This window comes from Barbus barbus (assembly GCF_936440315.1).
Source record: "Barbus barbus genome assembly, chromosome: 15".
Lineage (NCBI taxonomy): Eukaryota > Metazoa > Chordata > Actinopteri > Cypriniformes > Cyprinidae > Barbus > Barbus barbus.
In genome coordinates, this window is record NC_136743.1 from 29,824,047 (window position 1) to 29,838,010 (window position 13,964).

Here is a 13,964-nt window from a genome sequence, read left to right on the forward strand (position 1 = left end):
ATCAAATATGCATCCATTGATATCAACAGGAATAGTACTCTCACTGCACTGTACACCCTCAAACGCTCAGTCAGTGACTCAAGCACAGGCCTGCCCTTATTAACATTCACAAATGGCTGCTTTTTTTAAAAAGTCATTCTATAATTTAGGGCACATTTCATGTCCATTCATGCTAATTATATTTTTTCCAGAATCATATTTTATGTATAAATGTGAATGTGTTAGGGATGTTTTAGTTGGGGCGGTGCTCACAAACTGAAAAACTTGTGAAATCCAAGTTGAAAGGTTCTGAGAATGTTTAACTGTATTCATTTGATTGTTTTACAATTGCTTTGATTTCTTTAGGAATCCTGCAAGCACTTTATTTTTCATTGATATTAAGCAGATGTCATTTTTTGTTCAGATCAAAATGTTATGACATTGTATGTCACAATTGTAAACTTAAACTGTGAACCTTTAAAGCAGGGTCTAATAATATACATGGTCTAGAATCCTGCAAGCACTTGAATTCTTCCCCCTTGACTCGTCCTGCACAAAAAGTGGTTCAATAACGTTGAATGTTACAGGGACCGATTATTGCAAATGCAGATCCCAGTGTGTTCTGGTTAAACAATTTGTATTTATAAATGTGTTGCTAAGGTTTGCATATGGTGGTGTGACAGCTTTCCTAAAAATGTATCCTATTCCTAAAATAAGAAATATGCTTACAGTATCGCATCGCAACCCCTGTATCGTGATACGCATCGTATCGCCAGATTCTTGCCAATACACAGCCCTATTAAATTAGTTTTTGCGATTTTTTTATTGAGTTCAAAACAATGAATAATAAAAATCTTAAAGTCAGTTTTATCTATATTCAAATTATCTCTGCAATCGAAAGAAACATAGTTGTAACATTATTGACAAACTCACCAGCAGGAAATCAGCTTTTTCTTTGTAATATCAATATGGTGTTTAATAATTAAGACAGCTGTTTTATTGAGAAAGCATTTTTGTTTCCTGATGTGAAATGCACTCTAAATTATGAACGACTCATATAGGTTTAATTCTTCTAAATGGGTTTAAATTCACCTGAATTCATCTGAAATCACATTTTCAAAAGTAGGTTGACTGCCACAAATTCAGAATTAGGTCAGTGTGCGGTGAGAAATGTTGTTGAAAATGTAATTTCTGACACATTCCTCCAAGAATGTAAAGTCAGAGGAAAATATAACATAAGCTGGAAACACTGATGCAGGTCGCCCAGAGCAGCCCCATGGCAGAGGCGGCCAGCCAGAGGAAAGAGTCAGCCCCAGCGCACCGCATGAAACTGTCATGAGCTTCCCAAGCACAAAGTGTCTTTAATCGGCCAGTTGCCCTGAGGTGCATGCAGTTCTAGACTCTCTGAACACTGGAGCTTCATTAGACATGTCATATCTCGAACTATGGCTGTAGTGGGAAGTATTAGAGGCGGATACGGGGAAGCGATACACATGGAAAAGACGGGTAAGAACAGGCCAGAGGTGAAAGCTTCAGATGAATAAAACTAAAGTACCTCTACTCTTTCTATTTGCTCTTTGTGAGAGCAAACACAAGGCTTAGGCCTTTACAAATGCTGTGTGTAACTGAAAGGCTTTTAATTTTATTTATAACTTGTGCAATTTAATTCACAGCCATTATAAAAGCCATAGATACTGCATTACCATTTATTCACTGCTAGGAGTTTGTGGTTGGAATACTATACATCATTTACAGTTAAAGGGACAGTTCTCCCAAAAATATAAATTCTCTCATCATCTTAAGTTGTTCCAAGCCTGTAAAAGTTTCTTTCTTCTGTTGAACACAAAAGATGATATTTTGAAGAATGATGGTAACCAAACAGTTGCCAGTAGCCATTGACATCCATAGTATTTTTTCGATCCCTTTAATTTTTGTATTTTTACTGATGCACTTAAATTTTGGAAGCAATTTTCAATTCTGGAGGGTAAATCCCTGACCGAAACAGTGATATTTAATTAGCGATGGCTCATTTTGATTGTGCCAGTGTCTTTCATTCACACAGCATGGATAAACTACAGCAGGTAAACATACACGCTAGTGCTGGATTAACTATATTGATTCTCATTTTTAATCAAAATTCTTAAATCTCAGTATCAGTCTTTTCACATATGCCATTTTCTGTTGATGAGTGAACTTTACTGAACGATATTTTTAGTGTACCTGACATCCAATAATAGCAGTGAGCTTTGTGCTGTTGATAAGTCTAAGCTATCAAATTCTGTCAACTTTATCATGAAATACAAACAATAAATGTGTTTCTACCCTCTTTAATGCGGCGTGACAGATTGCTGCAGCAGCATCAGTTCAAGCAACATGTGAACCGATCTCTTGATCAATAAACATGAACATTAGAAGTGTGCTGAAACAGTAAAACTTACTGAAATCACTCATGTCTTATGTAATTGTTCATTCAGTGTTAAAAGAGGTCAATAAAACAGCTAAACAAAATGGAAAGTTACATTTACATTAGCCACTCAATGTTCATAAACTCATTAGTTAGAAAAAAAATTACTCTAGAGGAGCATTTTGATAAATATATGCAACTATTACATATTTATTTTACCTGTTGATTAATGTACGTTCGAATGCGTGTCATCAAATGTTTTTATTACAGTCATAATTTAGATGTTTATATTTCAAAGGCATATAGTAGTATAAACATTACTCCGTTATTAAAAGGATAACATAAAAACTGCCTTAATTCCTAAATGTTTGTAGAAACTCAGAAAAAATGCTAGTGATGCACCGAAATGAAACTTTTTTTAGGAAAAAAGATTAATTAATTGATCATTTATATGGAAACCAGGAAGACCAGTGACTATTTTATGAACTTCAACGGGGACAATATTTTCCCTAGGATGTGTGTATCCACCAATCTGCAATGCTGAATGCATAGTAATGCTTGTCAGTGGAGGAATAGCTTAAAATGACTGTAGAATGATTATTGTTCACCCTCATCATGCGTGGAGTTCATTTACTGGGAGCCTGAGAAACTTGAAGCGCTCTAGAAGCCCATACAGCTGTAACAATGACTGTCAAATAATGCAGAAATAGAGTAGAAAATTATTTGCCTTGTTTGCAGATAACATAAACCTTTTGAGCAAACATACATAGATTATGCAACAACTTTAAATACTACATCACCACATTACACGACTACAACATAACTTGACTGTGGCACATTTTGCCTTGGAGCAATTCATTTTCTTTTCAAGACTCTCCTGTAGAGGAATTCATCGCCCTCCTTTTTAGTGCGCCCATCTGTCAGACTCATCTATTAATCAAATATTATTTGTTAACATAATAAATGTAGAGGACAGCTCTCTCAGAATGCTTGCAAAATGATTCCATGGACTAAACAAATTAAATTGAATCGTTTTAATAGTATCCTGATCACATGGTTTGCCAGAGGTGCAATATTTGCTCAAGATTAGGTGGTATTACAGCTGTAAGTTATTGCACATTGTCTCTCTCATGCACACACAAACTCATTCAGTGCACATAAAGAGTCATGTGAAGACTGTTCCATTTCATGCCTCAAAAAGATTTTCTTTCTCATTGTTTTGTCTGTGAAAATGGCATGGTATGCATTTGAAATTATTTATCAGTGTTTTAAAATTGACACATTCTGCCACACATTAAAACAGTTCATATGGCTCATTGCACTAAAACAATGACCAGGGAGAAAATTTCTCTGACATTTCTAGTCATATATCTAGTGTTTCTTCAGCTAAAAAAAAACAACAACAACTGACAATCCAAGTGAAAAGTAAATGATTTTAAAATTTAGTAAATGACAGAACATCCATGCAGGAAGCAACATTTGGAAAACCCAGCAGAAATCTACATCGTGTTTTATTTCAAGCGATCCTGTTTTATTATCTCTACCTTCTCTCAAACAGTAAATGTGGTTTTGATGCCCTTTGTGGTATGGCAATGTGGCATGACAGATTGCTGTATCCACCTCAGTTAATGTGGCACATGAACTGATCATCTCTTCCTATTTACTACTAGATACAGCACAAAAATAAACACGAACGAACATCAGAAGGTATGCTGAAAGATAGTATAACTTGTATGCAATATAACACAAAAATGATCTATCATGTGATTGGGCAATCAGTGCTTCAATTGGAAACACTTCAATAAAACAAATAAAAATTGTGTCAAATAATGTCACATTTACCTCACGAAAGCAATTCAATGTTCATAGCTCTATAGTTAGCTTGAAAAGATAACTCTATAGAGGAGTCGGTTTTATTTGAGTGTTGATTATAATGAACCTTTTTGTAAGAATAAATAAGTAAATAATTTATGCATTGCTATTAGCAGGAAATGCAAAACTAGACGCATCTAAATCGATATGCAAACTTTTATTTTATTGTTTAAACTAGCTTGATGAGCAGGAACAGCTTAACGCAGCATTTAATTTTATTTTTTTCAATTCTATTGTACAGTTTTTACCACATTTTATATGCAGGGAAGAGCAAGGTTTTGAAATGATCATTTTGTAGTGCAGTACTGTATGATTGCACCCGAAATAACTCAAAAAGATGATTTTGTTTTTTTTATCTGACATCTTATACATCAACAATCTGTATGATTCAACTTTCAGTCTAGTTTCAGAAAAACAAAGAAAAATGCAAAACATTGCATTATCGAATCACAATACTTATCTTACTTAGAATCACAATTTATTAAAAAAAAAAATCACAGTATATACTGATCAGCATCATGATAGCATGAAGCATATTGTTCCAGCCCTATCTAATAAGATTTAGTTTTTTAAATGCCCATGTAAAGGTAAAACTCTTGGCTCATCACTGAATGAGTGAATTTTTGACTAATCATAGTGATCAGTGTTGTCACAATACCATAATTTTAGTAGTCTGTACCAATAACAGTAAAACCTCACAGTTCTTGATACCCATTTTTATGGCAATATTTAACTTTTTTTTCATTTAACTATTTTAAAATAAAATATGAAGTAAAATTACTTAATCATTCATGCTAATATAAGTAAATAATTCAAATATTGTTCAATTAACATTGCTTTCAAAGAAAACATTTAAAGTCAGTAATAAAATGAAAAACAAAGAAACACATAAGGAACAAGAACACTTAATGCACACATCTGCTGTATTTTCACATTTCAGGTTTTTTTTGCCCTGTCCATTGGGATGGTTATCACAATGTCAAAACTGAAACTTTGCACTGTGTACTTTGCAGCATGAAAAATAAAACTTATGTCCGAAAGGTGAGTAGGTTATATACAGAAACTGAGCAAAAACTGCTCTCTTTATAGTAAAAGCTCACTGAGTGAAAACAGAATAAAAAAAAACTGTCTATACTGCACAATGAATCTTTTATTAAGCCTACATCATGTAAAAAAAACTCACAAGTGTGCAAAGCTCACGCTGAACAAACTCTGGTAGATTCTGACTTAAAAGCTTCTGATTGGCCACTGCATTTACACGCTGGTACCAAAGTCCTGTCCTTACAACACTAGATCAGTAAGCTATATTTCACGAATGATTCGGCCAGTGCAAGCTGTTAACAAATTCAACAGGTTCATTGGGAAGAATCAGCTTGTTCACAAATTGGACATCGCTCTTGTGTCTCGGAGGCGGTGGCGATTTCTTCAGCTCTAAATAATGAGAGTGATGAAGATTATGATACCATGATAAGTCTACTGCACATGTAAACAGAAAATATTCCCTCATGATGCTCTTTGTAGCTGAATTCTTCATATTTAAAAGTTTTAGACTAAGTGGAAGAGTTGTTAAATTAAAAAAATTAAAAATAACAACATTTTACATTCTTAATCATGGACCTCATTATTGTTAGTCTACACAAATGACCTGTAACACCACCAGCAACCCATACGAATTCTCTCTAACAAGCATTTATCACTGTTAAGTGCCACTGTTTAAAAAAAGATTGACGTGTTATGCCTTTAAAATACATGCCATGCATCTTGAAAAATTTTTTTAATGTTATTGAGTTTTAAAGAGTATTTAAAATGCATTTCCCACACTTTACAGACAGTTCCCACACCCCTGGTTTAACTGAGCCTTTGAGACTGATATTTTATTTTGATATCTCATGAATGAAATTGCAATATAAATGCAAAATGTTCATATCTCACATTTTGACATGTTATGCGATTTCATAATGTATTTGACCTTATTTAATATGTATAAGTAGCCTCTTTTCTTTCCAATCAAACCAAGGATATTTGGATTTAAAATCTCTTCCTTTCATTTGACTTGACAGAATGTTTGTCCATAGACCTGTCCAGGTGGTATCAGTTGTATGAAAGTGCAGGTGTACACAGGTGGGACACTGGAATATTCACATACTTTTAGAAAAAAAGGTACAAAAGCTGTCACTGGGGCGGTACCTGTTCAAAAGGTACACCTTTGTACCTTATTTACCCATAAATGGTGCATGCTGGGACCTAAATGGTATATACTAGTACCTTTTGAAACAGTACTGCCCCAGTGACAGCTTTTATACCCTTTTTTTTCCTGAGAGTACAGTATGCCAACATCGTCAATCACTACTACACCACTCCCCTTCTCCTAGAAGATATGGGCTGCGTCCTGCTACAGCGATTCTGTCTGATGACGCAGTAACTACCATGGCTCTCTGTCCAATGATTGTAAAGAGTCATTAGGTCCATCAGACTTAAGATATTTTAGCAGTAATGTGACCAAAAATATTTAAGACATTAAGACTTTTAAGGCCTTTTATCAGGAAAACGTTAAGACATTTAAAGACCTGCGGACACCCTGGATAAGTACTGAATGCGACGCAAGTTGCCAAAAGAGCATGCAACGTGTGTAAATGTAAATAAAGATGTAAAGATTTGTAGATATTACTGGAGCGGGAACGCTGTATTGACGAATCAAAAGCCAAAACCAGAACTATCTGTTTTACATTTACATACAGAAAACCAAACAGGGCCATGAACGGTCCTAGTAGCCATACATAAATACTGTCTAATTCAATGCATTACTGCAAAATCCCTTGACCAGCACGTATTACAGACGCTGTCAAAGCCTGTGAGACTGAAGACTACATAAAAAGACTTCAAAGGAAGTGTCAGTCATGTGTGAGTGTGAGATTTAACACTATAAATGCTCAAAAAAAAAAAAAAAAAACATCAACATAATCTGTGTGCCTGTGTACGCAACAGTCATAGAAGTCCAAAGAGCTCAAATTCTTGAAGCAATGCTCAAATGTATGCAACTGACCGTTCGCAAAGAGCTTGATTGACAGGTTATCTGACCAATAAGAACGCAGAGATTATGCACCGCCATCTTGCCTGACAGCTACGGCCTATCTCCATAAAAATACATGTTAAAACTGGTTAAAAAACATTGACTGAATTGAAACTTTTTCAATATAACTGAATATAAATATGTGCGGAGGGTAAAGTTGTGCTGTTGTTGGCTGCCACACTAACGGTAATAAACTAAGGAACTACTTTAAAGTACTTGTTTTGGTACAAGAAAACCTGTCATGTCCGACGCTGCATGCATGGTTAAATACTGTTAAATAATAAAATGATATGTTAAAACGTGTGCTTTTGACACAATCCCGTGAACTTCGTCCTGATCGGGAGCTGTATTGGCGCTCATCTGTTTCAATGCAGCTTCCCACTCTATGACAGGTCCTTTACTGCAAAAAGACGGTCACTGCGACACTCTAAAGTGATGAAACTATGGTGCCATGTGCTTTTTAAAACCAATTTCATAGGTTTCCATGTTATATTGTTGGCTCGAAAAATATGTAAATGCACATTCCCAGTAGACACAGCTGTATCCCTTCCAGCCTTAACCACAAATCAGACAGAGCATATTAACTTTGGTGGACTTAAACTTGAAAAATGGTGTGCTCCACGGTTGAAATAAAACACTTTCTGATGTTAATTCATGTTCATTTCGTGCTTTAAGTAAATATGAAAAGACAATCGGTTCATGTGAGGCACTGCCACTATATTTAAGAGCCACAAGACAGTATTTATTGTTTGAATTTCTTTAAAAACGACTCAATTTAAAAGCTGAGAAGCTCATTTCAGAAGTAACCTGCTCAGTCTTCTCTGTAGGTGTGTTGTCAGTTTCCTCTTTTCTCGGTGATGTATTTTGCTCTGCGTGAGAACATGTGTGTAGTGTGAGAGCTGCATTGTTTATCGGACATGGCAACAGTAACTAACGAGGGTGGGTTTTGCTGGGTCAATTGCTGAAATAATTAATAAAATCAATTTCACAAATTGCACATTTCACCTCAATGCAAACTGCATGTAAACACACGGTACACATGCAGATCAGAAGTTCATTAGCTGAAGGTTGGAGATTCAACCCTGCAATGAACCATCAATAAACATATAAAGCTGTAATTCACTGCAAATTAAAATTATTAATAAATTGTAAAAATTTCATTACAAGCAAGATCCCAGACAAATGATTCAAGTTTAAATCCAGCAACACTCACAAAGTGTGACTTGCACTGAATACATTGCATGGCCAACATCCTGAAGCATCATTCCTCTACTGTTCTGCAGATATACTTTACTGCACGTCTGCAGTGTTTTATATTAGTTTGTGCCGACACAATCATATCTGCACAATAAACCAGACACACTTACCAGCAGACAGTCTGTGTTGACCTCTGACCTGGGATCCTTCAGCATGGCATCGATCTTCTCAAATCGAGCTGTCAAACTTTCTCCAGCAGACATGTTCATAACTGATCCGAGCGATTTGATTCAGACGCGTGGAGGAGACTGGCTAAGATTAGCTAATTAACTCGCTAACTTCCTCTGCCTCACGAAGCAATGAGCACTAGTTTGATCAAAGCAACGTTTTGTGTCTTACTGCCTTAATATCACTCTCGTTGAATCGCATACAACACCGAGAGATGACAAAAAGCCACATTTTCGAAACAAAACAACAACAGGACGAGGTGTCGGATTAGTCCATGACAACTCGCCAAACACAAACAGCAGCAGCAACAGATTATACTGCGCTAAGCTAATGTAGCTTCAGGAGATATGAAGGGAACGGGCTCTTTTAAAACATACAAACCGATCACATTCAGGCGAAAAGAAGCGATAAAACAAATACTGCAGAGTTAGCATGCGGTCACATGAAATTAAGTGAAGTTTCTCCAGGCCTCTGTCCATAAAAGCTTGCCAGGCCAAACGAGTCTGACAGCTGCAAAGTGAGAAGTGGCGAAAAAATAACTTCGCCTTACAAATTTCGATGAGTTAAAACAAGATCCTGGTTAAAACGATCCTTTACAAATCCTGCTGTGGTAAATCTCTCTTAGTCAGCAGCCGGTTTTTACGTTTCCAACAAGTGTGTAATCCAATATGCTCCGAGTACGCGGATAAATCAAGCTTTAACGATGCTACTATTCACAAACCAAAAAAAAAAACACAAAACAAACCAAAAGAAATACTGGGTGCCCGATTTTCTCCCACTGCCTGGCCAACATGTCCGCCTTCCTGTTGAAACACCCCAGAGTCAACTTCAAACCTCTCCAACTGCGCATGCGCACAGCGCTCTCTCTCTCTCTCTCTCTCTTCAATTCAGAAAGCTTTATTGGCATGACAAAACATACATTTTGTATTGCCAAAGCATTCAAACAACAGAAAGTGATTTAGAATTTCTGAACATTTAGTAAAACCTATAGAAAATAATAGTAATAATAAAACTAAATAAAGGCATTATTATATAAACACGTGGCTAGATATAGCGGGGGAGGGGGAGGGGGGGGGACAAAACAAACAAAAACATACTAATAGTGTTATTAAAATAATATTAATAAAATAAATAAAGAATTATAATAATAAACAAAAGATTATACTACAGACATCATGTAACAACTGAACTTATAAATGTGAACATTGTATAGATTATATAGATGTGTGTAGGTCTAATGTGTGTGTGTTTGGGCTGTGAGTGAGTGTGTGTTTATTGTGTTTGTTTCTCTCTGGCTGTCCTTCAGGAGATGACAAGATGCTACAAATGTTGCAGCTATATTATAACATTTGGCTTCTTCGCCAAGAATGAAACTGAGTTTTTGGGTTGGATTACAGGTGTTAAATTGGGGGAATATTTGATTAATTTTGGGGTAGTAGTGGTCTCTGATATCTTTATATTTTGTGCATTCTGTGAGGAAGTGCAGCTCCGTCTCCGTCACTCCCAGGATGCAGTGCGAGCAGAGTGGGTGATGTACTTGTCTTTTTCTGTGTTTATAATGTGTGTGAGTGTGTGTGTGTCCTGAGGCTGGCTGATCTCTGTGTGTGAGAGCTCAGTCAGTCTCAGCACCAGCTGGCACAGGGGACTCTTACTTACGCTCAGCTCTTGCTGTTTTAGGCCTTTGTAATGGTATGTGTTAGGGTTGCTTGTTTTTAGGTGTTTCCAGAATTTCAGGGCTCTTTTTCTCTCTCTCTCTCTCAATTCAATCCAATTCAAATTAGCTTTATTGGCATGACTGTGTAACATATCACAATGTTGCCAAAGCATTGTAAATGGTAAAGAGGGTTCAGTCTTGGTCCCTTATTTGATGGCAGGAGGACACATACTGCGCTGCCAGGTGGATGCACTTTTCCTTCTCTCCCAATACATATACGAGAGTTTCTCTCTGTTGCTCATTTGCTGGAATTCAGGTGACACTAGCGCTATTTGTTTGAAATAGGCATCTCTGATGTGTTTATATTTTCTGTCCTCTATGAGTCCCTCTGTGCAGTGAGAACACAGTCGGAGCTGTCTGGCTCTCCAGTTCTGCTTGTGTCGGCCCGTCTCCCTCTCTCTCTCTCTCTCTCTCTCTCTCTCTCTCTCTCTCTCACACACACACACACACACACACACACACACAGAACACAGTCGGAGCTGTCTGGCTCCCCAGCTCTGCTTGTGTCGGCCCGTCTCCCTCTCTCTCTCTCTCTCTCTCTCTCTCTCTCTCTCTCACACACACACACACACACACACACACACAGAACACAGTCGGAGCTGTCTGGCTCTCCAGCTCTGCTTGTGTCGGCCCGTCTCCCTCTCTCTCTCTCTCTCTCTCTCTCTCTCTCTCTCACACACACACACACACACACACACACTCTGTGCAGTGAGAACACAGTCTCTCTCTCTCACACACACACACACACACACTGTGCAGTGGGAACACAGTCTGAGCTGTCTGGCACTCCAGCTCCCCAGCTCTGCTTGTGTCGGCCCGTCTCCCTCTCTCTCTCTCTCTCTCTCTCACACACACACACACACACACACACACACACACACACACACACACACACACACTCTGTGCAGTGAGAACACAGTCGGAGCTCTCCAGCTCCCCAGCTCTGCTTGTGTCGGCCTGTCTCCCTCTCTCTCTCTCTCTCACTCACACACACACACACACACACACACTGTGCAGTGAGAACACAGTCTCTCTCTCTCACACACACACACACACACACTGTGCAGTGGGAACACAGTCTGAGCTGTCTGGCTCTCCAGCTCCCCAGCTCTGCTTGTGTCGGCCCGTCTCCCTCTCTCCCTCTCTCTCTCTCACACACACACACACACACACACACACTCTGTGCAGTGAGAACACAGTCGGAGCTCTCTGGCTCTCCAGCTCTGCTTGTGTCGGCCTGTCTCCCTCTCTCTCTCTCTCTCACTCACACACACACACACACACACACACTCTGTGCAATGAGAACACAGTCGGAGCTCTCCAGCTCCCCAGCTCTGCTTGTGTCGGCCTGTCTCCCTCTCTCTCTCTCTCTCTCTCACACACACACACACACACACACACACTCTGTGCAGTGAGAACACAGTCGGAGCTCTCTGGCTCTCCAGCTCTGCTTGTGTCGGCCCGTCTCCACACTCAGACTGTGCTCACTGAGACCATACCTCGTCAGCAGCTTTCTCTGAACATAGTTTTTAATACAGCTCAGGTATGGTGCTATAATCAGATTTTATACTGTGGAAGTAAGTTAATTTCTTTACTTGAGTTACTTTTTGCTGCCAATCATGAATGTATTCTTCCTGGGTTATTTTACTTTAACTTTTGAATGTTTACACCAAACTGTGGAATTGAGTTGATGTTTTTCCACTAAATAGTGTAAGGGGTCACTCTCTGGGTGTTTTTGCCGATAAGTGAAAGCGATGTGATGGTATCTATCTGTCGGCGTGTCTGAAAGATGGAGCCAGAACTTCGCTGCTCTCTTCTGGATTTCAGAGAGCAGAGGGAATCTGCCCAGTTCTGCCCTGCAGCCCAGATTTGGGGCGTTTCTGTGAATTCCCAAGATGTTTTTGCAGAACGCAAGGTGGAATATTTCAACAGGGTTTTTGTCCCATGTTTCATAGTTTAGTTTAAATTTCACAGATTTCACAGCCATAGAGAAGAATGGGTTTTATGATGCTATCAAAGATTTTTAGCCACAGTTTAATGGGTGGGTTGAATTTGAACAGGGGTCTTCTTATATTGTAAAAAGCCCTGCTTGCCTTATCTGTCAGATCTTTTATTGCAGTATTGAACTGTCCAGAGGCTGAGACTGTCAGACCCTCTCTCTCTCTCTCATCCCTGTTGCTTGTGCACCTTTTCCTACCCAATTTCTTCCTTCCAGTCAACTTTGCATTTAATATGCTTTGATACAGCACTCTGTGAACAGCCACAGCTTTCAGTAATGACCCTCTGTGATTACCCTCTTTGTGGAGGGCGTCAATGTCATCTTCTGGATCATTTCCAAGTCAGCAGTCTTCTCCATTATTGTGGTTTCAAAGAACAAGAGATACCCAGAATTTATACTGTAGGGATGGTCATTAATTGAAACTCAAATGTAAATATTCTAATATTTTGAGATACTGATTTTTTACTTTCATGAGCTGTAAGCTCTAATCATCAAAATTAAAACAAAAAAACTTCTGAAATGTTTTACTTTACATGTAATGAATCTAAAATATATGAAAGTTTCACTTTTTGAAATAGGTTAAAAGAAACAATGTAACTGTACAGACGAGTATCGTCATTTCTGTCATATTTTCCAGCATTCTCACTGTGTGTCATGTGCTTCGATGTATGATTTGGCCAGCATACTCTGTGATGCGACCATGTCCCCCTCCCCTCTGTCCCAAACACATATGTAAATAACATATAGTATGCTCCCGGTGTGAATGCAGTCGTTTGTTAACATGCACGGCGAAAAAAATACTCTTAGGGGGAGAGTGGGGGTAGTTGCAACACTTTTTTCCATTTCCTTTAGTTTCTCAGAGACTGTTTGTATTAGAAAGCCAAAATTTTAATACAATAAAGCCACATCTGTCAGCTACTCACCCACATTGCTGCAACATGTGTACATATGATAATACAATTTACACTTGAATAGACAGTGAAATGTTGCAAATGACCCCACAATAGGGGACGGTTGCAACATTCATTAAAATGTGATTAAATCATTCTTAAATATCATTTTGCAATTTCTTTATTTTCTTTGTGCACAGACAGGGTCTTCAATAAGGTAAATTGGCTGTATAAAACCAAAGAATAGTCAATGAAAAAACATTCTCAAGTAACAAGTAGATTTCTAACCTATTTACTTAAATAAAAAGGAGAGATACCTAACAATTGAAAGGGGTTCTTTATTAATCCATAAAATTACAATTATGTAATGTTATGGCAAGCTTGTACATCAATGTTGTGGTAAGGGACAGCATGTTGGGACGGATACAATATGTTGCAACAGTCCCTACACTGATAGCTGTGATAAAACTTGGTATATTAGTTCGACACATGCTAGCTATGCCTATTAGAAGCTCAGAAAACACTGATTAAAATGTTATGTTTTCACAATTCTTCACGCAAACAACTTAAGACACTATGACAAAAAATCTGATCTTTAAAATATGACTGGA

At 38.0% G+C, this 13,964-nt stretch overlaps 1 protein-coding gene across 1 annotated transcript in view; it reads right to left on the reverse strand.

Moving 5' to 3' along the window:
* The window catches only part of LOC306881754 (rho-associated protein kinase 1-like), a 51,071-nt gene extending 41,477 nt beyond the window's left edge, over window positions 1-9,594 (reverse strand). The window contains exon 1 of the mRNA XM_079436011.1: window positions 8,693-9,594. Coding sequence (XP_079292137.1) covers window positions 8,693-8,791 — 99 coding nt within the window. The 5' untranslated portion in view covers window positions 8,792-9,594. The remainder of the gene's footprint in view (window positions 1-8,692) is intronic.
* Between the last annotated feature and the right edge of the window lie 4,370 nt (window positions 9,595-13,964).